The sequence below is a fragment of the Sebastes umbrosus genome, chromosome 22 (assembly GCF_015220745.1).
Source record: "Sebastes umbrosus isolate fSebUmb1 chromosome 22, fSebUmb1.pri, whole genome shotgun sequence".
NCBI lineage: Eukaryota > Metazoa > Chordata > Actinopteri > Perciformes > Sebastidae > Sebastes > Sebastes umbrosus.
Window position 1 is genome coordinate 1,298,850 of NC_051290.1, and position 24,846 is coordinate 1,323,695.

General features: G+C 37.3%; 2 protein-coding genes across 3 annotated transcripts; one reads left to right on the top strand and one right to left on the bottom strand.

Moving 5' to 3' along the window:
* The first annotated feature begins 7,499 nt into the window (after positions 1-7,499).
* LOC119481839 (butyrophilin subfamily 2 member A1-like) lies at positions 7,500-13,299 on the top strand. Its single transcript, XM_037759107.1, has 6 exons — positions 7,500-7,552; positions 9,255-9,372; positions 10,053-10,391; positions 11,357-11,635; positions 11,731-11,844; positions 12,090-13,299. Exons 2-6 carry the CDS (start codon positions 9,264-9,266, stop codon positions 12,668-12,670), a joined length of 1,422 nt encoding a protein of 473 aa, XP_037615035.1. The 5' UTR covers positions 7,500-7,552; positions 9,255-9,263; the 3' UTR covers positions 12,671-13,299.
* Positions 13,300-16,024: 2,725 nt separating this feature from the next.
* LOC119481853 (low affinity immunoglobulin gamma Fc region receptor II-a-like) lies at positions 16,025-24,574 on the bottom strand. Of its 2 annotated transcripts, XM_037759150.1 has the most exons (11): positions 24,492-24,574; positions 24,184-24,243; positions 23,159-23,416; positions 22,799-23,044; positions 22,570-22,635; positions 20,931-21,050; positions 20,193-20,276; positions 19,388-19,462; positions 18,159-18,235; positions 16,653-17,049; positions 16,025-16,569 (listed from the first exon to the last, which is right to left on the bottom strand). In XM_037759150.1, the coding sequence occupies exons 1-10, from the start codon at positions 24,520-24,522 to the stop codon at positions 17,023-17,025; spliced, it is 1,044 nt and encodes a 347-aa protein (XP_037615078.1). In that variant the 5' UTR covers positions 24,523-24,574; the 3' UTR covers positions 16,025-16,569; positions 16,653-17,022. The 2 variants fall into 2 exon arrangements, with proteins under 2 accessions (XP_037615078.1, XP_037615079.1); XM_037759151.1 differs by lacking the exon at positions 22,570-22,635.
* Positions 24,575-24,846: the final 272 nt, after the last annotated feature.

A 24,846-nucleotide genomic window follows, 5' to 3' on the forward strand; every position in this document is an offset into this window, starting at 1 on the left:
TTTTTGTTGATTGGATGGCGAGCGCTACTATTGTGTCAACTGCTCAGAAACCCACTTATTGTCAACAATGTGTGAATTGTGTAAAAATGGACGGACTTAAAATGTTTAATAGATTGTAAACTCAAAAATGTACAAGAAAAAAACTTTTAATTTCTTTTTTTGTCAAGGAACCACATTGCTTCACTTTCCAAGGTTGGATCAACCTCATCAAACCACAGACACCACCGTTAAACACTGTAATAATGTGAGCCGCCAAGAGCAAAACATATTGATTATATTAGTATTTATTCAAGGTTAAAATAAAAGAAAGAGCATGAAAGAAAAGGCGTACATGTATCTTTCAGGACCTCCGCCTCACTCAGAGGCCATCCTTACCGTGAGAACATTACTTTAGGCACAACGTGCTTCAGATAGCGGTTGGCGTTACCACGGCTTTGCACAAGAGAAAAAAGAAGAGGAAGAGGAGGTTCTGACTTACATGATATTATAAATTCAGTCTGATGCTCAGACAGTCAGTAGCAAGACAACATGGAGGTCATAGCTCTCTGCATCAGACTGTGTGAGTACTGATTACTGTCTTATATTCACAGAAATATTATTGAGACAATCATTATGAAATAACATGAGGAACTGAATAGTTTCTTAGGTAACACATAATATAGAAAGTTGTAATCTGCTTACTGATGATGGAGCAAATATTTGCATGTTGTTATGTTATATATGTTAGATGTGATACAGTATCAGCTGTATTGTCTCTCCAGTGATGACTGTGTTGGTGCTGCTGGTCGCACAAGTTCCCTTCAGTTATTCACAAAAAGTTGGTAAGTAGCGGTTTAATAATCAGTCAAACAAACAAGATAAAAAAGTTATGTACGCTTCAAAATCACATAATCCCCAATTTGACAGGTTGCAAAGCTTAACATTTTAAAATTTTAAACTTCTCTTCTGTATCTTAAGTGATAATATTTAAATAATTGTATGTATGAAAATAAAATACCAGTAAAAAAAGCCAAAGATACAAACATTTATTCTGTCATGTTTCACATGAACATGAGCCAACATTTGCACGTATATAAGACTATAGGTAAAAGCATCTTACTATGTACAAGTTTTGGTGTGATTTGCAGATGTCCACATGTATGGCATGAAATTTATAACAATATAAAAATGTCTGTTTTTAAAAAGAGCTTAAGGCAGCAGTTGCTACAAAAATATGTTTGAATACCTTAAACCCCAAGGACTTCTAAACTACTGACTCCACTCTGGAATCCATTTAAATGTAGGCCTACTGTCTATATATATCATACATATTTAACCAATGTTTAGACTGATGGAATATATGTTTTTGGATCACTTAGCACTTAGGTTAGTTAGTTCTTAGGGTCTTTGGTTAGGGTGCCTGAAATTTTTTAAATTTTTCCAGAAGGGCAAAACCTTTGGCCCTTCTTTAGTAGGGGTCAAGCAGTGAGCGAGCAAATGTGAGCCATGCTCACTTTTGCCTCGTTCAATTCTACAATTCTACAATTCTACAATTTCATTTAGCAGACGCTTTTGTCCAAAACGACGTACATGTGAGAGTTCGTACAACACAAGCAAGGATCTAGATAGGAGGGAACAACGTGAGTAAGTTCCGACAACAGCTTCAAGTCCGATCGGACACAGGTTGCCGACAGGCAGTGCACAGGGTGGATAGAAGCAGAGTACGAGTTTGGTTGGTCCAAGCTGGATATTAATCTGTGGTTGTATAGATGGGACTGGCTGGGATGACAAGGAGCTCAGTCTTAGATAGGTTGAGCTGAAGGTGGCGTTCTTTCATCCATTTAGAGATATTGTCAAGACATGACGAGATCCGTGCCGGACTGTAGCGTCCTCTGGCGGGAATGATAGGAACAGTTGGGTATCGTCTGCATAGCAGCGAATCTAGATAACATATTGGTATTTTAAATCTATGTTTACTATCTGGTTAGTGTCTGGGCCCCTATTCTCAAGCTTCAGATAGCTGATCAGGGTGTCCCATTAAATGTTTGATTTAATTCATCTCATTCTTTGTGTTTCTGTCTTTGATGCAGCTTTTCCTCAGGTTGTACCAAACAGACAGCAGCACTTCCAATATGAGACCATTGTTGTCAGCTGTGAGGGACTGGAGGGATCGACTGGATGGAGAGTGATGAGGAAGATTAAAGGAGTTGTTAATACATGTGCTGCTACCTGGTCGACATCAACAGGACCCTGCGAAATTAAAGATGCCTTTGCAGCGATTGACAGTGGAGAATACTGGTGCGAAATCAGAGGACTACAGACAAGTAACACTGTCAACATCACTGTCACTGGTATGCAAATACGAAAACACTGCAAAGTCGTCACATTTTAGTCTGCGGTCAGTTGATTTATTTGTTATGCGTTGGCACAACTGAGCTAATATGTTCAATAAAATACAACTTATTACAATATTAAAACACAGGAAACCATGTGTGGGCTTTCAAACTGTGTAATTAACATATTTTTCTAAACATATGTTGTTCAGCTGGTTCAGTGATCCTGGAGAGCCCTGTCCTCCCTGTGATGGAGGGAGACGATGTGACTCTGAGCTGCAGAGATAAGCAGGCGTCCCCCAACCTCAGAGCTGATTTCTTTAAAGATGGCCACTTCATGGAGAGCAGCTCTACAGGAGAGATGACCATCCACAGTGTTTCCAGGTCTAATGAAGGACTCTACAAGTGTGACATCTCTGGAGCTGGAGAATCACCAGAGAGCTGGCTGACTGTCATAGGTGAGACAGAACAGTGTTCAAAGTAAATCAAAGATTATTTGCTTACTTCCCAGTTGTTTTCCATTGATGTTTTGCACCTAACCTATGTCAAGTTCCATGCTTTAAAGCTTAATAGAAGTATTAAAAATGGCAACTTGTAACTGATCGTAACCTGCTCTTCGGTCTAGCTGAGTATGAGTTACAACTGAGAACTGATGATGAGGTCTGAGGATCTCAATAAATGTTTAATGTATTACGGGAATGGACATAGTAATTCTATCCACCTGAACTTGTATCTTTAGTGTTGTGAATAAATTGAAATTGAACTGACTTAAACATTTCAATCTAACTAAATAACTAAACTAAACAGACCAAAGAGAGTGTGTGAGCATGTGTGTGCCTGTTGGATGCGCGCCGTAAAGAGTGTTTCTTTGTTCTGCCTCGTGTTTTACAGTGCGTGCACGAACAAAGGAACACATGAAAAGAACCTTTCAATCGCTTTATTCGCCAAATGTACAATGTACATGGGAATTTAACTTGGTGATACAGTGCTATAAAAAAACAATAAAGTAAAAAAATCTTATAAAACTATTAAAACACAGGAAACATCTGTCACATTGGCCAGCTTTGTTCCATGTATAAGTTTTTTCAAAGTGTGTATATAACACATTTTTTTCAAAACATATGTTGATCAGCTGGTTCAGTGATCCTGGAGAGTCCTGTCCTCCCTGTGATGTTGGGAGATGATGTAACTCTGAGCTGCAGGGATAAGCAGGTGTCCTCGAACCTCATAGCTGATTTCTATAAAGATGGCCACTTCATGGAGCGCAGCTCTACAGGAGAGATGACCATCCATAGTGTTTCCAGGTCTAATGAAGGACTCTACAAGTGCAGAATATCTGGAGCCGGAGAATCACTAGAGAGCTGGCTGACTGTCAGAGGTGAGACACTGAAGGGTTATAAAACAAATTAATTTGAATGTTTGATGCTCTGCAGATTGATGACGTGGGAAGTGTCTGAAAGGAGGTATAATCTAGTTAATTGAAATTACCTTTTGTAACAGATTTTTATCTTCTTGCTTAAAACAAATAGCAGCAATAGTGATGTTGTTCTTTTATCTTCTATTTTTAAAACAACCAAGCTGCTATAGACACTTGTTATCTTAAAGTAAATAAAAAGTAACACATTTTCTGTTGTCTTTGCGGAACTTCACACAGAGACTGATCCCTCCTCAGACCACACGTTCCTCATCCTGAGAACCGTTCTACCCATTGTGATGATGGTTCCACTGCTGCTGCTGCTGGGACTACTTCACTATGGGAAATTCAGAGGTAAACAACAATAACTCATGTCCACTCAGGTGTAAATAGAGTAGGGCCATCAATTGATTAAAATATTTAATCTTGATTAATCACACATTTTTATCTGTTCAAAATGTACCTTAAAGGAGAATTGTCAAGTATTTAATACTCTTATCAATATGGGAGTGGATAAATATGCTGCTTTATGTAAATGTATGTTTATATTTATTATTGTAAATCAATTAACAACACTAAATAATGACAGATATTGTCCAGAAACCCTCACAGGTACTGCATTTAGCATAAAAAAATATGTTCAAATCATAACATGGCAAACTGCAGCCCAACAGGCAACAACAGCTGTCAGTGTGCATTATTTAACCTCCTTTACGACAAGCTAGTATGACATGATACCAATAGATTCCTTAGGTTTTCTAGTTTCATATGTTACCAGTATCTTCACTCTAGCTTTAAAACTGAGCTGCTACAACCTAAAAATCACAAGTTGTGTTAATGCTTTAAAGAAATTTGTTGCGTTAAAACCAATTTTTGTGAACACGTTATTATCGCTTTAACTTTGACAGCCCTGAATAACACTACTGGATAATTTATACAAAGTCTGTTTATAACACTATTTAAAAATATATATTAATAATATATATATATATATATATATATATATATATATATAATAAATATTCTGCTTCAATCCTATTTGTTGGCGTTTAGCCTTTCAAAAACAACATATATATATATATATATATATATATATATATTATAATAATGATAATAAATGTTGTTTTCTTTTACAGTGTGTAGTGGACTTCTGGCTGAAGATACAACGTCCACCAATCAAGGCCAACAACAACAAACACAAGACTTTCAACCAGGAGACCGGGATTCGTGTCCTGTGTGAAACTAAAAGTAACATTGACTTATTTTGTCAGGATATGCAGGGAAGCGTCACGCGTTAACAGCAAATATATCTCCAGACTGAGACATATTGGTCAATGATTGATTGATGAATTCAAGCTGATGTGTCGTGTGACTGCATCAAGACATGAAGATTCTCAGAAACCAATTGAAAATAGAAGCTTTATTTTCATGAGCATCTACATTTACTAATCTGCTCTGACGAACCCTCTGCAGAGCGACCACAGCGTCTCTGCACCTCAATGAACACACTTGACTGTGAAATGTGCCATGCAATGATGTGCAATGAAATGCACCTCAGAGCGTCAACTCTTACTTTCTGCTTGTATTTTCTGACATCTAAAAAAGGAACAAATAAAATTAAATGAAACAGTTGTTATTGTATCATGGCCATATTACTCTGTAACATTTGGATAGAAAAGGAAAAATTATTTATTTTAAGCCACATGTATGTAACTATACTTAAAATTGTATTTATATAATATATTGTCTTTTTATGTTTTAAATTTTGTGAAGCAGAGTTTATTGTATTTGATATCAAAATTATATTATTTTTCGTTGACCACTTTATTTAAATTTTCATATTCAATTTTCATCATATTTTTTATTCTTTTCATTATTTAATATTTTACTGTGCTAATGTAACAATACAAGGCTAAAAATTAATTTGTGGGTGGGATTCAGAATACATATTTTTTTTAGAGTTTAAATTTAATTAAATTTATTTATTTCTTTCATTTTTATATTTTTTGTTGACCATTTCATTATTTTTTGAATCATCATTTATATTCTTTTTATTATTAAATATTGTATAGTCCTAATGTAACATTACACAGCTTAAACATTTATTTGTGGATGGGATTCAGAATACTTACTTTTTACTATTTAATTTTAGTTTTATATTCTATAATTTGTCAATATATTTTTACATTTTAAATGTTTTGGCCATTGTCAAACATTATTTGTTGAACTATATACTAAAATGTTTTTGATATATTGTGAATGATGTACAGCAGGGGGCAGAGTGGGACTTGTGAATCTATCTATCTATCTATCTAATCTAATGTGTGAGGAAACAGCAGGTCTGGGGTTTCTGACAGACAGAGCTGCTCTGACTTTTAAAACAAAAAAAAGAAAGTAAATCTCAACAGGTGGCGGCAGAGACCTAATTTTCAAAGCGTATAACTCTGGTAAACAAAAAACAAACAGATAAATATAATGTAGTTTTAAGCAAGGCAATGAGTTTTGTAACTTCACCTCCTACAAACAGACATTTTTATTGGACATTTGGATATTTTTAGGCCTGTAATGAAAACGTTTATATGAACCAAGTAGCCACTTTGACAAAGACATCTATTGTTATTATTCACATTTTCTACTGACACAGCTTCCTTGGTTTGCCCACTTAAGTGCCACCAAAGTATTTTATACAACCGCCAACTATTTATAGTAGATAGCAGGTCCAGAGTTTAGTTTGAACTGTTATCATAAATAAACAGACTGAAAGAAAATGAAAGTGCAATACAAGAACACAAAGATTTTATTCTCAATATATTGGACCAATTTTGACCTTTGTTATCTTTGTTATTGACTATTGTTGCAGATTGCAACCAACTGAATATCCCTCCTCTCACACCTCCCTTTCCAAGCGTTTCACAAACTACGGTGGTCTTCAGGTAACGTAAAAACACGAAGGCCCTCTCTAGAGACAGTGTTTGGTTTGTCCATTCTGGGTTACTGTAGAAACATGGTGGTGCAACATGGTTGACCCACTCCCTTTGTAGATAGGAAAGTATTTTGCACTCGGTGGCTCACGTTACGGCAGTGTTTAACGGTGGCGTCTGTGATGTGATGAGGTTGATCCAACCTTGCAAAGTGAAGCGATGTGGTTGGTTCCTTGACAAAAAAAAAAAAAATTCTCGGTAAATGTATGTCTTTATATTCTCAGAGAATATCTGACTTTTTTTTCTCATAAATTTACAACTTTAATCTTGGAGAAGTTTTTTCTTGTAATATTACCCCAATCTCCTGGCTCCATCATTTTATTTTTTACCTACAATGTCCCTAATATGCCGTCGTAGAATTATCCTCGGTAAGTTAAAAAAAAAGGAAAAAATAACTGTAATTCTGATGACTACACTTTACACATATCAAAAGTGGTTTGAGCAAAAGCATTTCTCTCTGAAAAGCAAAAGCGTTGGGAGGTGCCACACCTTCATCTGGCAAACACTGGAAATATGACACTAAGTGAATTGTGAGTGGTTAGCAAAGGAAATCTCACGTCTGCAGGCCTATCAATACAAAAACTCTGCACATTTGGTGTTTTAGGCTTAAGAGTAATTAGACATGCAGATTTAGAACATTGTGCATGCTGTCTAAAACTTTAAAAGTCACATTCACTTGAGTTCAATGGAAAGGAACAATAAAGTCATAACATTAGTTATCTATTTACAGAGTGGGTGGGGTGAAAGTACAGATGGTTTTATATCTGGCTGTTTGATTCTGGACTACGACCGTGCTGTAAGCTTTCCTTTGGGGTGAGGCGACTCTTTTGACACACAAGCAACAGGTATGTAGGATTTTTTACATAAAACACAAATGTTTTAATACATTATTCCAGTGACATTATTCATCATGCTATTATTGTTATCATTTATAGCCTGTTTTCTGAACTGGAAGTCAGAGTGTAATCTTCTTCTGTAATCTTTTAAAATACATGTCCGTGGGTTTTGAAGCACCAGTCGGTTGCTTATAACACATAAAATGAGGTTGACGAACCCGCATATGGAAAAGCAGAAGTCATTTACAAAAAAAAGAAATGAATGAATGACTGTATAATGAATACAATGCATGGCTAAATAGACTGAGCCATGGTGTATATGAGAATAAAAGAGAGAATATATTAAAAAAAAAACACAGAATAAAGTCGAACATAAATGGATAATCTACTTTTTGTAAGTGGTTAGGGTAATCTGGGACCAAAACTTGTGTTTCCACATATTTAGTCTCTTGAAAATCCATTTATTCCTAGCTTTTCTCCTGTAAGTGCTGTTTGACCACCTGTATTATCAACATATCCTCATACAACGGTTCATTAGGTATCTTAAGAAAAGTTATTCCTCATTTTCCGTGTGTTTTTCTACGAATGTAAAATACGGTCTCTTCAAAATAAACTTCTGTCTTGTCTTGTCTAGGAAACAACTTAGTTAGGTTTAGGCGAAAAAACTACTTAGTTAGGTTTAGGCAACAAAACTACTTAGTTAGGTTTAGGCAGCCTAAACTACTTAGTTAGGTTTAGGCGACAAAACTACTTAGTTAGGTTTAGGCAACAAAACAACTTAGGTTTAGGCAACAAAACAACTTAGGTTTAGGCAACAAAACTACTTAGTTAGGTTTAGGCAACAACACTACTTAGTTAGGTTTAGGCAACAAAACTACTTGGTTAGGTTTAGGCAACAAAACTACTTAGTTAGGTCTAGGCAACAAAACTACTTAGTTAGGTTTAGGCAAAAAAACTACTTGGTTAGGTTTAGGCAGCCTAAAATATTTGGTTAGGTTTAGGCAACAAAACTACTTAGTTAGGTTTAGGCAACAAAACTACTTAGTTAGGTTTAGGCAACATAACTACTTGGTTATGTTTAGGTAACAAAACTACTTAGTTAGGTTTAGGCAACAAAACTACTTAGTTAGGTTTAGGCAACAAAATTACTTGGGGTTAGGGTTAGGAAAAAAACCTCTTAATACCTTTAGGTATCAAACTACTTGGTTAGCTTTAGGCAACAAAACTACTTAGTTAGGTTCAGGAAAAGATCGTGGTTTGTGTTAAAATAATTACCAAAGCGGCGTAACTTAAATACGGAAGTTACGTGATAAATAAGTCAATGTTGAATTGGTTTCACACGGGACACGAACACCAGTCACCAACGACCTCCTCCTTACGCAACGTTTGTGGCTCTTTATACTTCCTGGGTTCACGATTACGTGGATTACATTCAAACTGATTTTGTGGGATATATATGAATAACAGTGCATTACTTTTTTGTAGGTATAGCTACGAACGTTGTATGAGAACAGTCTGGTATTATTTGAGTTACTAATACAATATTAAGTCACACTGTTTGATTTAATTGTTAAAACAAGTCTAAACCATTTGAGTGATTGCACTGCCTGAAGTTACAGTGTACAAGTCTGCTCAGTGGGCTTCACCTCAGGGTGGGTTGAGAGATATTATAGATTTAATTGGTCTTACAGTTGACTTATTTTCATTTCAGGACTCCAGGATGATTCACATGGAGGACAGACTCCTCTTGAACCCTCAGCTTAGTGACTTCAGTGAACTGGTCTTGCATCACATTGTTGTACTCCTTCTCTTAACCCACTCTTGTGGAGGTAAATCACACCCAAATAGATGGTAAATCATTATCAAGAGTTTGGATATAAAATCATTTAATATGATCACGTGAGGTCAGAGAACTAGAACCATACAATACTTTTTACAACCCAATAAAACACAGCATTGCTTAGTTAACTACACTTCGTGGTTTTATTACTTGGTCTGATATGACCAGAAGCTAGAGGTATGCTACCTTCAGGAATAGCCACATGCTCGTACTCTAAAGTTCAATGACAAAAGTGGAACTCACAACTTTAAAAAGGAGTATAAGTACACACTAAAACAATACTTTGTCAATTTTAACCCAATTTGAGTCAATCGTGGTACCCAGTACTGGGTCAAACTAGCACCAACCCAGTACTGTGTAAAGTTAACCCACTACCAATGAGTATAAAAACCACTGGGTCAACAATACCCCAAAAAGACTCGGTTATTTTGACCCAGTTTTATTGTTATATGCTACTATTAACATTGGGTTACTCAGTCATACAAACATGTGGTTATTTTGACTCAGTAACAATGTCATATTTGCATTTTTGTTGGGTCAAAAAATAGACGAAAAAGGGTGGTTACTTTTACCAAGTATAATGTTATTTTTAAACTCTATATTTGGTGATAGATCCTATAGGAGTTTAAAAACAAACAAACAGACAAAACATGTTTTTTCTTCTCTTAGGTCAGTCTCAGGTGATCGGTACATCTCAGCCAACAGTGGCAATGGTTGGCGATGACATCATTTTGCCATGTCACCTGGATACTGGTGTAGATGCTACTGACCGGACTGTGGAGTGGGCGAGATCTGACTTAGATCCCAGATTTGTCTATTTGAGGCGAGACAGTGTGGAGCTTCACCTTGAGGAGCATCCATTGTACATGGGGAGAACATCGCTGTTCACCAACAACCTTAAGTGTGGAGACATTTCACTGAAACTCTCTAAAGTGAAACTCTCTGATGCAGGAAGCTACAGATGCCTCGTTCCCAAATCTATAGATGTTGTGGTTGAGCTCACTGTGGGTAAGTTGGCAACTGAAAATGTATGAATGCATTATATAGTTATACAGTTATGACAGTCGGAGATTCTACTGTACTAAATGTGAAGAAATGTTAGAAAGAACATTTATGGATAAGGGTTTCTTTTCACACCTACATACAGAGGAATGAGGACAGCAACATGAACGACGTTATCTTCTTTTTTTGAGCCCTCACACATTGAGTTGGCAGACCTGCTGGATCAGTAAAAGCACACTAAATCTGATGCCTGAGCCAGAGCAATTGGGCCAAGAAGGGTGGTTACATGGACATTTGGGCAATTAGACAGACAAGAAGGGTATTTGGGATAACTACAGGGGCATTCTGGCCCCACAAAAACATTTGGGCCAACCAAGGGGGCACTTCTGCTGACCAGAGGGCTACTTGAACCAACTAGGTTGACCAAAAGGGAACCTGGATTACCCACAGGTGCATTTGGGTTGAACAAAGAAGCCATTTGGGCCAACCAGGGCCAACTGGGGTGACTAGAAAGGCATTTGGACTGACCAGATGGACACTTGGAATGACCATACAGATATTTTGGCCCACTGGAAGGCATTTACGCCAACCAGGGGATACTTGAACTTGCCTGACCAAAGATGCACTTGGATAACCAGAGGTGACGGACATTTGGACTGATCAGACCAGTGCTTGGGAAGACCAATAGGGCACTTGAAGTGATCACAGAGGCATTTAGGCCCACCAGAAAGGCATTTGGGCCAACTAAAGGGTTCTTGGACTGACCAAAATGTCATGGTGCCATTGTGAAGTATTGTCAAAAAGAGCTTTATAAGGATCAGCTTAAAAGTGCAAACATTTATCCCCACTAAGAAGTTTTTTCAGCTGAAAATGTGTATAAGTATAGACTATATATTATGTGCAGTGTGTGTTATATTTTCATTCTTGTGGCAACTTTACATTCAGACTATTTTTTTTTCTCCATTTATTAGGTTCCGTCTCCTCACCGGACATAGATATTTCCAAAGTCAGCAATGGAGTGCTGTTAGAGTGTAAATCTAAAGGCTGGTATCCAGAGCCTGAGGTGTTGTGGCTGGACGGTGAGGGAAACCTCCTCTCTGCTGGACCTCCAGAGACAGTCAGAGGTCCTGATGACCTCTATACTGTCAGCAGCAGAGTGACTGTGGAGAAGAGACACAGCAACAGCTTCACCTGTAGAGTCCAACAGAAGAACACCAACCAGACCAGAGAGGCACACGTCCATCTGCCAGGTAGAATTTATTTTTTATGAGTTATTGATGTTACCACTTTGTTAAAGATAGTTGAAGTTTTATAAACACATCTATTATTTGTTTTATAATTTCAGCTGATCTCTTTATGGTTCAGTCTATTCCTGCTGTCCGCATCACCATCATCTTGGCAGTGTGCATTGTGCCTATTGTTGTCTTCATTGTGTGGAAATGGAGATTAAACAAAACCAGTAAGTCACAACTTTTTGTTCTTTTAAAACCTGATGTGATCTTAACCTTCACACAATCCATTGCAATCATGGAACATACAACTTGTTGGGTATTATCCCACTTATACCCTGGCAACTTGCCAACACAATGCCACATGTCCTCAAATTCAAAATATACTTTACTCATATAATTCTGATTTCACATCAAGCTAAACACAAAGGAGTTCGCGAGTCAGGAGTTCTAAACACCTTTTCTGTTCACACAGAAACCACAAAAAGCGGCATTGAACTTCAGCCTCTAAATGAGGGAGAAGGTGACAGAGAGAAGCTCATGGCAAAAAGTCAGAAAATTACCTATTTGGACAACACAAAGGCAAATCTTGATGAGGACTTGCGGAGGAATGAGGGAGAATTGCAACATGTACTACAGGTGATTATAGCACTTGGGAACCAGAAGAAGGATCTGAAGGGTCAGAGAGAGAAACTCATCTCACTACAGCAGAAAGACAAGACACAGATAGAAGAGAACAAGAAGAAGCTGGATAACACCCCAGTAACGCAAGAAAAAAAAAAAATGAGTAAGCGTGAAAAGACCAAAGAGGATCTGGAGAGGAGAAAGACAGAACATGAGAAACTGTTACAGAACACAGATAAACTACTGGAGACAACAGAGGAGATGATTAATACAATGACAGAAAGGAAGGGGAAACTAGAGAGAGATAAAGAGCAAATAAATAAAAACCTGAAAGAGACGGAGAGACAGACGGAGATTCAGAGGAAACTTCAGCTGGATCAGTCAGAGAGAGAAGAGGACAAAAATAATCCATCATCCAATGATCCTTTATGATTGTTTCACTTGATATTTAGTTAAAATCACATAATTTGTAAACATTTATAACATCTGATTCATTAATTTTAGATCCCTAGTACCATCAGTTTAAGCAATCTGACTTGCTGTTCCACACAAGATGTGGCCACAGTGAACTTTGGTCTATTTTCTGCTCAGATCCTGCAGGTCATGTGACTAAAGCAACATTAATATATGGCAATACATAAAACAATGCTCCAGTGACCCAGTGCTTGAATTAGTTCTATAGGAATCATTTTTTTTCTCATCTTTGTGTTGCATAATGTTGCCTGTTTTTTTATTGAACACTAATATTCTATTGTATTTGTTTTAAATTCATATGACATCAATAATGCTTTGTACAAGTGATTAAATAATCCTGAATAATGTAAGGTATGTTATATCGGTCACTATTGAATTGTTCTGTTTACTTCAGATTAGAGTAAACAGGTGGTGAGATAAGCTCAAAACTGAAATGAGAGAGAGAAAACTCTGCAGCATTATCAGTCGGTCAGCAGTTTCCACCCAACAATACCAAGTCAACGAAAAATATAATCATAACCAACCTGATGTTTTGTAGGTGAGAAATACAGACGTTTTGTGTCATTTTTGTAACTGTATATGTTGCTTTTTAAAAATGTTTCTGTATGTATATGTAATTGAATGAATGATCTTTAAAAATATATACATAAATAACTATTCAATTGCCTTTATTTGACTTCTGAGAATATTCATTTCTTGATACAATAAAAAGTACAGTGAATTATAGACCCTTAGAAAAAAGCCAAGACAACGTGGACTCTTGATACTAGTATACATACATACAGAAAAGACAGATCAATAATATCACAGCTATTTTGAAAAATAAATGAAATAATGTAAGTAATGAACATATTAATATGACAAGTACCAAATACATTTATCTTAAGTTTATTTCTATTTGTGATGCCATGTTTTTTATGTGTAGAGAGTCATTTATGTTATAAAATAAAGCAGCTAACTAGCTAGCTGAAATAGCTCCTCTAGACAGGATGTGCATGCTATGTATGTCATGTTGTCCCAGATGGTCTAGTGGTCAGGAGGTGGTCTGGGTTTAATTCCTGGTGTGGGAACAGTTTTTATTAATTAATTTATCCATTAATTAACATCAAATTTGCATCTTAATTGATAACTTCAGGTCATTTAAGATACAAATGAAAGTTTAATTACCTTTAATGTCATTTTGTACATTTTCATATTTAAAAATAAATTAATAAATGTTTGCCCGTCAAGCTAGCTAGCTTACTAAGCTAGGTAGCTCAACACCCTGGACTCACATTGACTTACCTGTTCTCTGTTTCCTCCTCGTTGGTAGATGATGGAAATTCGCAAGTTGATGGAAATTCGTAAATTCGCAAGTTGATGGAAATTCGTAAATTCGCAAGTTGAAATCGACGCGCAATCGCAACGCATGACGTTTGTGAAGCGGAGAAATTAACACATACACACATTCATCACATTCACTGCAGTGTGGCTTACCTGTGGCGGGGATCGAACCCGCGATGGAACTTCTGGAAAGTTGGCAGTCGGCGTCCTTATCCACCGGACCGTCTCCGTCGCCGGTCATCACAAAGAAGCAGAGAGAGAAAGAAGATGAGACTGAAGTTCACCTTCATCAACCTGCAGAGAAACAAAGTTTACAGACTGAAACCTGTCGACACTGAATCATGTTCATACTGAGACGTGTTCACACTGACAGACTGTCAACGTCTATTTCTGCTCTGTGAGTCACTTCTCCCATCAGAGTCCTGATAGTTCAGCTGGTAGAGAGTCTGCTCTGAAGGTTGTGGGTTCAAACCCCTCCTGCACACTTTGTTTTTCCTTCTGAAACTCCTTAAACTATGCAGACAATACATTAAAAACCCTCAATAGGAAAGAGAGGAGTTACTCTAATTAAAAGCCTGAAAAAAATATTATATAAAACACATTATACTGTGAAGCACCACGAACGTAGAGCAACCAGCTGAAAGGAAAAATGTAGGTTGTTTTATTGAGTCCTGACAGCTCAGCTGGTAGAGAGTCTGCTCCACAGTCTGAAGGTTATGGGTTCAAATCTCTCAAGAGCTCTTTGTGTTTTCCTCTCAGTGGGATGTTTTGTGTAAAGCCTGTCTTGAATGAGCCTCAGGAATCTGTCTAAAAACTGAATAATATTATTTATTTACCCATAAACACAACTTTGTGTGAAGCCTTGAATTTGACTGAACAATGAAAGAGTCTTGAAGCTGATTGGTAGCTGAATGGTTACATGACTTGACTCATAGCTGCAAGGTCAGTGGTTTGATTCCAGCTGGGGACCTTTGTAGCATGTGCTTCTTTTTATTTTGAATGAAATAAAAGCTAAACATGTTTTTTATGCTTTTGTTATCATTTTAAATGCATGTGCTTTATCAGTCAGCAGCTAGCTAGCAGAAAGACACAGAGACAGGTGATCAGAGACGGGAGAGGACGGGAGTCCATTTGGAGTCACTTTGAAAAGCCATTTATTGTTTATTGTATTAAATTCCGCAAACAAAGAATTCTCTGAAAGTCACAGGTTCCATGTGAATCATTATGTAAAAATGTACTTAATAGAAAACAAACCTCAGTTATTAACATGAACATACAGAAAGAAACAGACATCAGACAGACAAACATTATTTTAACTGACAGGTTAGGCACTTTGTAAAGCAGAGAAACAATCTATCAGTTATCACTTCATTTATTTACTTGATTTATTACAAAAAACTGACAATTTCTTTTGCTATCTTTGTACCAGACATATAAATACAACGATGTAAAGATATAGTATTTGATGCATTGTTGATGAAGAGAAAAAAAAGCAAAAAACAAACAGTACTGTTAAATTGACTCACTACCTGGTAGAATACTTGACTAAACATGTTGCATACTAGAGAGTACCAAATGCATACTGAATACTAAACGTTACTTCAAGCAAAGTTTATTTTAAAGTCTCTAAACTTCCTTGTCCTTATAAATAAGTAGTATACGTTTAATTTATGAAGCATACTTAAGTAAAGTTCAAGTATATTTCCCTGAAGTAAACATTATGTAGTAAGTATACCAATATCTATGTACTAATAGTATACTTGTAAGTTTACTAATACAATATTTCTTGGGATTAAATTCACTTTTTAGTTTATGAAAGTATACTTTTAAGTATACTTAAAACTCCTAAACATAACTATTTAAATTTGTAAGTTAGTACATTTACAAGTTGTATTTTGTACTGCAACTAAACTATGAACTATACTACAAGTAAACTTATTTAGTTTAGTTTACTAGTTATATATATATAGATATATATTTATAGTAGCCCACTTTTTAGTTTATGAAAGTACACTTTGTATACTTTAACTTATAGAACTTTTAGCTAATGATTTATGTATTACATTAAGAGACTTGCTCCTTTTGATATTTGACTGGATGTTTTGTTATGATAAAAAAAAAAATTCTCTCATTCCTCCGCGGTGAACGGAGAATCCAAAAACGTAGAAAATTCTTGATGAATCAAAGTAAATTAATATCAAAACATCAGTTTACAAACTCTCACACTCTTTTATAATAGCTAAGTGTTAGGTTTTAGTTTTGTTTGGACCCCAGAAGCAGAGACGGACTCAGGTACGTAAAAATTAAAACAGAGTTTATTTTCCAACCGGGAAGTAAAAACGCAGGCAGGGTGGCAGGGAGCTGGCAGGGAGCTGGCAGGGAACTGGCAGGGAGCTGGCAGGGAGCTGGCAGGGAGCTGGCAGGGAACTGGCAGGCCCGTGGCGAGGAGAGAATGAACACCAGGCCTGAGCACATGGAATATCTCAGCCACCGGAGAACACGGAAGCTGAGCAGCAACAAGGCACACAGGAAACCTTAGTACAGGAAAAACACACACGCAAGTCACTAGGAAAAAAGTAAGATGTAAAAACACTAGAGAAGGTACGCGGTGCACTACCGAACGAGACGGAATTATCTGGCGAAGTAGTGGAGTGAAGACTGGGCTTTTATGGAGGGGTTGATTATCTGAATGAAGACCCGGTGTGCCTCGTTGCTGCCCTGGGAGGAGCCAGCCACGCCTCCTGCCACACACATGCCCTGCCAGGAGGAAAAGAGAGAACAGGAGGGGGAGAGCAAACACAAAAAACAACATAAAGCAAAACAGAATCTTAACACTGAAGTATATCTCTGATAAGTACATTAAAGGTAAACTGAAAGTAAACGCTCTTATTTTAAGTTTAAAATAAGTATACTAATAGCACACTTGAATAAACTTCTATTTGATAAAGGTGTACATGTAGCATGATGTAATCAGTCCTCCATCTCCTTCAGTTAGGTGTCTCTTCCTCATCGATCTGTAACACACACAGATGAAACATATTCATGCACAAGACAATATTTTAAAGAGTAACTACATCCAGGATATTAATTCTGCTTATGCTACCATCTGGTGGATAGTACATGCTCTGTCCACACCCTGTATGCTGTATAATAGGGTGACTGACAATGCAGAATCGCCTCCTAGGCACTTCCAAAGTGAGTCATAAAACCCTCCACGTGGCCACGTGCAACGGCGTTTTTGTGTCCATCATAGAACATGCTCCGTACAAATGTAAGTTCCCTGCAACTACCCGCACAAACGAAAACTGATCAAACTAGTCAAAGCTAGAGGATAGAGGCTTTAATATCACACCGAGCATCCAACCCGTACTCGTCAGATACTGACTCTTGCTCAGTGGCCCTCGGGGTCTGATACCGATTCACTGAGGCACCTTTTAGTGTCCGCATGAGACGCACCAGGATGGATGTTATACTGTGCACAATGGTAGAATGTGATGATGCACAGGGTAAACATCATGACCAAAGGCTCCGTTGTGTGCACATAGCCTCCTGTAGTGGATATCAGTAGTATTTTAGAGCCAGATTCCCTTTCAAGAGGTAGAAAACCCATTTGGCACACTTTGGGTATCCAAGTGTGCCAGATGGAGAGTTCTCCTAGTCCTATCCTCACTAAAACCTTTGTAGAATCTATGTGCTTTGTGTTATTTATATCTGCTTTGGCTCAGTTGTAGTCAAGGAGTTGCTGAATGAATTCAGTGGCGTCTCTGTGCATGGCATCACTGCTATAATGGTGCTATCCACTGCGTAAGTAAACCTAAAGTAAACCTATGTTGGAAGTTTAATTTGAAAAGACACTATGCATGTAACGAGCAGAAACTGACCTGGTGTCCCTGACACATCCAAAACTGACAATAGAAGGTTACCTATTGCGTCATAGTTCGAAGCGTATAGCGGCACTGAACAAGCATCAGCGTGAGTTGCGAGTGAGAATGTGTTGGAGCATCAAGTTACCTTCTCTGTCTTCCTTGCACTTATGTGTTAGTAATATAAAGATCTCGTGAAAAATGTTTGGTCAAATTTTGATTGAAGATATATAAAAGGCCAGTGTTACTGTCAGTCCTACCTCCTGGATGAATTCATATTCGGCATCCTCATCAGTCGGTAGGTCCGCGGTCACTGTGAAGCTGGATACTCCTGGTTCTGGAAATATGGACACAAATAAAACCATCTCAGCCTTTTGTTTGAATTGTTCATCAAAGTAACCAAAAATTCAAAAGTTATCCTTTATTTTCCATCATTGTCTCTATCCCATTACTTTGTCTCTCACCCTGAGCAAAGGCAATGGTGTGTCAATATCAGCCCAGTCGCACTGCAGTTCGTGAAATAGGCACGAAATTGTAATGTATTGATTTGGGTACATAGGCACAAATTTCTTGAAACCACGAATCAACGTTGATTTGTCACGTAACTTCTGTACTTAAGTTAAAACACTTCCAGAGTTATTTTATCCCAAACCACGATCCTTTCCTGAACATAACTAAGTAGTTTTATTTTGAAAAGACTGGAGATAAAAATGACACGTGCGTCAAGTGTTGTTGAAAGTCGTGCTGAGCATCACGAAAAAAAGGGAAATTCGTGTCAGTGTACACAAATCAAATAGATTCAATTTTGTGACTATTTCACAAACTGCCGTGAGACTGTGTCATCAATATCGTGCAAACACCATGTCAATGTTACGAAAATGACTTATATCGTCACGAGTGTCATGAGTATGCATTTTAGCCATTTCACGTGTCAATTGTACGCTGCTTTTTGCGCGTCATTTGTACGCAATGCAAACGTCCGCAGTTAGGTTTAGGCAAGAAAACCTTCAAATAATTATATAATCTAAGTAAAATACATACAGAAACATTGTAACACAACTACGGGAAACACATCACTAAAAAAACACAGACAATCGTCACGTGACAGGTTAAAAGTCCGATGTTTGTTGGACCCATCCACCACAAGAGGTCTTTCTCTCTTTTTTTCTACGTCATTAAGTCTTACTATAGCATTTATTAGCGGATGTGTTTACATTGCAGTCAGTACAGGATACATGGTGTACAAATGACACACGGAAAGTCTGTGTAATGTTGTGGTATTTAGACGCCTTCCAGTGAGACCGGGTTCTACATAAAGTATGTTCTGTTAACATTTCTAAGACACTTTTGTTTTGACAAAAAACTAAATAGGTAAATGCCCAAAATTCAAAGACACTCTTTCAACAATGTTGGTAATGTGTTAAGGTACTGTCTTGACAAATTAATGTAATCTACTGCATGGTCCTAAATAATTGAAAAACATGGTAACCATTTTGGAGAGCTGCCGAAGTGTCATTGACAGCGAACGTGGAGTTAAAAGATTGAGGAAAAGGTTCATCCTGATCTGAAAAAGAGACACAGTCAAGAAAACAGTCAAATCAACATCACATTCACATTTTAATCCTTCATATTAACATTAGGGCTGTCAATCAATTAGAATATTTAATCACAATTAATCGCAAATCAATCGCCCTTTTTTTATCTGTTCAAAATGTACCTTAAAGGGAGATTTTTCAAGTATTTAATACTCTTATCAACATGGGAGTGGGAAAATATGCTGTTTTATGCAAATGTATGTATATATTTATTATTGGAAATCAATGAACAACACAAAACAATGACAGATATTGTCCAGAAACCCTCACAGGTACTGCATTTAGCATAAAACAATATGCTCAAATCACAATATGCTGTCAGTGTGTCAGCGTTAAAGAAATGAATGGAGTTAAAATACATTTGCGTTAAGGCGTTATTATTGTGTTAACTTTGACAGCCCTAATATAAACACAGGTTGGTTATCAGAATGCTACTCTTGTCTTGCTGCAGACGTGAGGGGCCCATCTTATCGTTTTTCTGTCTGTGGTTTGTGTCGAGTCCGAGGCTTATATTATCTGCAGCGTCTAAAACAAAACACCATGTATGACATATTTAGCTGATGTGAACGTGTGAAACAGAAGTTCTCATAAAACATTTCTGGTCACAACCCCCAAAGTGACATCTAGTTACTGTTGTTTGACCTTTGAATGCAGACACATGACTACCTTAGCACGTTACTTCAAAGTGCATTAAATTACCTTTCTTCTTCTTCTTCTTCTTGTATTTTTTGATGACAGTATACAGGTCCTTGTTTGGATCATTCAGCTTTGCCTCTAATAAGACTGAAACATAAAGGAAAATGTTTATTATCAAGTAAGGTAGGTAGGCAGACATACACAGATATATACTGAAAATATAACTTGTTTCTACATATGTTAAATGTTAAATGTTAAATTTCACTGAATCCAACCCAACTTGTTTTACTTCAGGTGGACTAATCTTATAAGGAGGTGAAACAGTGGACAACATCAGGTGATTGTTTGCCTGTTGAAGTGTTTCATAATATATAAATATCTTCCAATTAGGGTTGTCCAGGTCAAGTTTTGATCCTGATGTGAGTCCTTAAATATTGAGTATCTGCTGATACTGAGTCCGATGTGATACTTATATTTACGTTGTGGCTATCAAAGTTGAAGCGTTAATGCAACGCAATTTGTGATTTTTAGAAATATATTTCTGATACACTGAAACAACAGCTGATGTCTTCTAAATTTAACAAACAATTTTTTTTCACAAGCTACTTAATCTAAATACTGAATGTACAACTACAAAAACACTCGACCTGTGCTTGTTACAGAGTGATGCATCTTTTACCTCCTTAACAAAGTACAAGTACAGACTGTCATGATATTAACGTTGATTAGCGACCGCCGATATGACCTGCTGAAGTCTGAGTCAATCACGAGAATCACCAAACTGTAGTATAATTTTAGTACCTAGCTGTTTCTTCCAGTAAAGTAGTCCCATCACCAGCAGCTGCAGGAACAATACGACAGTGACAACGGTCCAAAGCAGAATGTAGTAATGCCGGGAAAAATTAATGTCTTTGTCAGATTCTGGAAAGATGACAGAAAGTACTTTATTTTTAAAAAAGTCGATACAATACTTCAGGTGTGAGTTTGTGTTGGACTTGTTCTACCCCTTACTGGTCCCATCTTGCACATTGCCGCTTTATGCAACAAATTTTAAAGTCGCCAGGAAACATTGTTGGAATTGGACGTTTCTGCTAACCAAGGATATGCATTGCATTCAGGTCGCATTCTGTCACAGCAAGTGATGCAGTTTAAGTTTTTACGTTACGTTATGTTACGTTACGTTACGTTACGTTACGTTACGTTACGTTACGTTACGTTGTTATGTTATGTTATGTTGTTCCGTTGTTCCGTTCCGTTGTTACATCACGTTCCGTTGTTACGTTATGTTGTTACGTTACGTTGTTACGTTACGTTGTTACGTTACGTTGTTACGTTACGAAAAGAGACAAATAAAAAGAGACACACCATTCAGTGTCGTTTTAAACCCAATCACGTAGTTTTTCTTTCCTAAAACTGTATTTGTTTTATTGCGTTGTTACGTTAGGTTGTTACGCTAGGTTGTTACGCTAGGTTGTTACGCTAGGTTGTTACGTTACCTTGTTACGTTAGGTTGTTACGTTAGGGTGTTACATTAGGTTGTTATGTTAGGTTGTTATGTTAGATTGTTATGTTAGGTTGTTACGTTACCTTGTTACGTTACCTTGTTACGTTACCTTGTTACGTTAGGTTGTTACGTTAGGTTGTTATGTTAGGGTGTTACGATAGGGTGTTATGTTAAGTTGTTACGTTAGGTTGTTACGTTAGGGTGTTATATTAGGGTGTTACGTTAGGGTGTTATGTTACGTTACATTGTTATGTTACGTTACGTTGTTACGTTACGTTGTTACATTACGTTGCGTTGATACGTTACAAAAAGAGACACACCCTTCAGTGTCATTTTCACTGTACAAAAGTCGTCGTTTTAAACCCAATCATGTAGTTTTTCTTTCCTAACACTAACTGTATTGATTTTATTGCGTTGCTACATTATGTTGTTACATTATGTTGTTACATTATGTTGTTACATTACATTGTGACATTATGTTGTTACATTACGTTGTTGAGTTATGTTACATTGTTACATTACATCTTTACGTTACGTCTTTACGTCACGCCGTTACGTCACGCCGTTACGTCACGCCGTTACGTCACGCCGTTACGTCACGTCGTTGTGTTGTTACATTATTATTGAACACAAACCGTGATCTTTGTTATAACCTTAACCAAGTAATTTTGTTGCCTAAACCTAACCAATCATTTCACAACGCAATAATTTTATACACATTTCCCCAAAATTTATTCCGGACATATTTGATGTCTTTGAAAATTTTGTGGTTCATAATTTTCTATATCTTTTCAACTCTCTTTTTTAATCTGCTTGAAATGGACTAGTTCGTATTAAGACTGCCACTTTAGATTATTTGGTTGCCTGCTCTGACTGCGTGCCTTTTGCTAAACACTATTATGATCAACAACCTGGTAAACTTTGCTTTTATCTTACCTGTGTTGTCTGCGCATTGTGTGTTTGAGTTCTCACATTGGTTCACTGGGCCAATATACTTCTCTTCTAGAATTTAAAATAAAGATCTGTGAGTTCAGTGTTTGGCTGCATTACATGAGTTTGTGCTGACAAAACCACTTGCCCAGAGAGCGTAGTGTTTAGGAGATTATAGAAGTTAACTCAAACTAACCATCAGTGTCTGCATTAAAATAGTAAAATATTGTCTCACCTCTGATAGCCAGCCAGCTCTGTGGTGATCCTCCGGCTCCAGAGATGTTACACTTGTAGAGTCCTTCATCAGATTTTGAAACACTGTGGATGGTCATGTTTCCTGTAGAGCTGCTCCTGATGAGGCGGCCATCTTTATAGAAATCAGCTGTGAGGTCCGAGGAAGTCTTCTTGTTCCTGCAGCTCAGAGTCACATCGTCTCCCTCCATCACAGGGAGGACGGGACTCTCCAGGATCACTGAACCAGCTGGAAAACATTACAAAATGTTTGGAAGCAGAAGTGCAATTAACACAATACTTTAGAGGTAATATTTTTGTCATTGATATGCAAGTTTAGAATTGAAATCTGCAATCAACCTACCAGTGACAGTGATGTTGACAGTGTTGCTTCTCTCTCCTCTTCCACCTTCACACCAGTATTCTCCACTGTCTGATGCAAAGGCAAAGTCAATGGTGCAGATCACAGTTGACGCCACTGTGCTATTTGAACATTTTGGAAAGGATCGGTTGATGTTCCTCACTTTCCAACCAGCTGAGGCATTGACCCCCTCACAGGTAAAATAGACAGACCCGTATTCAAAGAGCTGCAGTCGGTTTGGAACGATACAAAAAGCTGCATCTGAGACAGACAGAGAACAACATAAATGAAGAACTTGGTTCCCAGAAATACACTGGGTGCATACTGTAATAAAAAAAGGAAATCTTTTTCAGGTAAGGAGTTGCAAGGCCAGGGAGGAGACCCTGAACAGATGAACCCAGGTTGTGATCCGACTCATAGGGTTTTAGAAGTTCATAAATGTAGTATGAATAGCTAGATACCAGGTTAGTCTTGAACAAAAATGTTAAATTGATTTGAAAATGTACCCTTTAGCCGCTGAAGAAACCTTTGGACAGAGGTGTGGTTGTAAAACTTGAACTCGTTAAAAAACCTGCTGTTACATTTTGGACCAATCGTAGTTGAAAGAGGCAATTATTGCTTCGGCATCATTTAAAGGAATAAAATAAATCCAAAGAAATGAGATGACAACTTTCTAAAACAGTCAAACAGCACTCTCAGGTTTTAAGCTACAGGTTTTTGACTATGGATCAAATAAACTGAGCTCACATTTACTGATATTTAGGTGCAGAAATACGGCCAGAGTTGCCAGGTTCTACTGTTACTTTAGAGTGTCATCGGCATAATAGCGAATTCCGGGTCAGTGCTCTCAGACTTCATTTTTCCTCTTCCTTTTGCAGAAAAAAGCAGATTTAACCTTCTTGAAACCCAAACCACAAACTTGAGATGGTATTCGTTATTCAGGTGTTATATCAAGTTGGCTTTAGAGTTAGAGTTCAGGTTTTAGGGTTCAGGTATTTGGGTTCGGGTTGGGAACAACTACTACTTACCAGGTGGCTTAGAATAACTTTGCTGAACATGTGCAACCAGCAGCATCAACACATTCATCACTGGAGAGTCAAAAGAGGAGAGTTGTGTAAATAGATGCTTTTATACAGTATGTAGAATTAATATTTAATCACTAAAACTACAACTTCTTTAGTTCCACAAATATAATCACATGTATCCAGATACCACACAATAAAAGGGATAACTTAGTCATTTATCTCTAAATATATGTTACCATCGTTAATATATTGTTTACTGTTATTATATAAAGGAACAAGGCACGGAGAAAGAAGACAAATGCAGTACTCACTCAGTCTGAAGCAGAGAGCTGTAACCTCCATGATGTCTTGCTGCTGACTGTCTGAGCGTCAGTCTGAATCAAAGCTAAATACAGTTCAGAACTTCCTCTTCCTGTGCACATTATTTCCGGGGCTAAGCAGGCTGCAGCTCTAGCTTTAAAAATACTTCAAGTGATCTTAGATTTGGGCAAAAGGTGCATAAGAAATCCCTTGTAGTATGCTCTATACACTCTAGAAAGTGAACTTTAAAGTATACTCTCCGTTAACTACTAGTTTAATAGTTTTTATACTGCAAGTACACTTGTAGCCCACATTATAGCAGAGACTCAAGTCTGCTACTCAAGAATACTTAATCATACTTTTCTT

Excerpts from the sequence above, each read along its gene's own strand:
- LOC119481839 (XM_037759107.1), top strand. The coding sequence starts at position 9,264 with ATGATTCACATGGAGGACAGACTCCTCTTGAACCCTCAGCTTAGTGAC. Across the intron at positions 9,373-10,052 it reads CTTAACCCACTCTTGTGGAG|GTCAGTCTCAGGTGATCGGT; the intron begins GTAAATCACACC and ends TTCTTCTCTTAG. Across the intron at positions 11,636-11,730 it reads GGCACACGTCCATCTGCCAG|CTGATCTCTTTATGGTTCAG; the intron begins GTAGAATTTATT and ends TTATAATTTCAG.
- LOC119481853 (XM_037759150.1), bottom strand. The coding sequence starts at position 24,522 with ATGGAGGTTACAGCTCTCTGCTTCAGACTGA. Across the intron at positions 24,244-24,491 it reads AGCTCTCTGCTTCAGACTGA|TGATGAATGTGTTGATGCTG; the intron begins GTGAGTACTGCA and ends TTGACTCTCCAG. Across the intron at positions 20,277-20,930 it reads TTACTGGAAGAAACAGCTAG|TCTTATTAGAGGCAAAGCTG; the intron begins GTACTAAAATTA and ends TTTATGTTTCAG.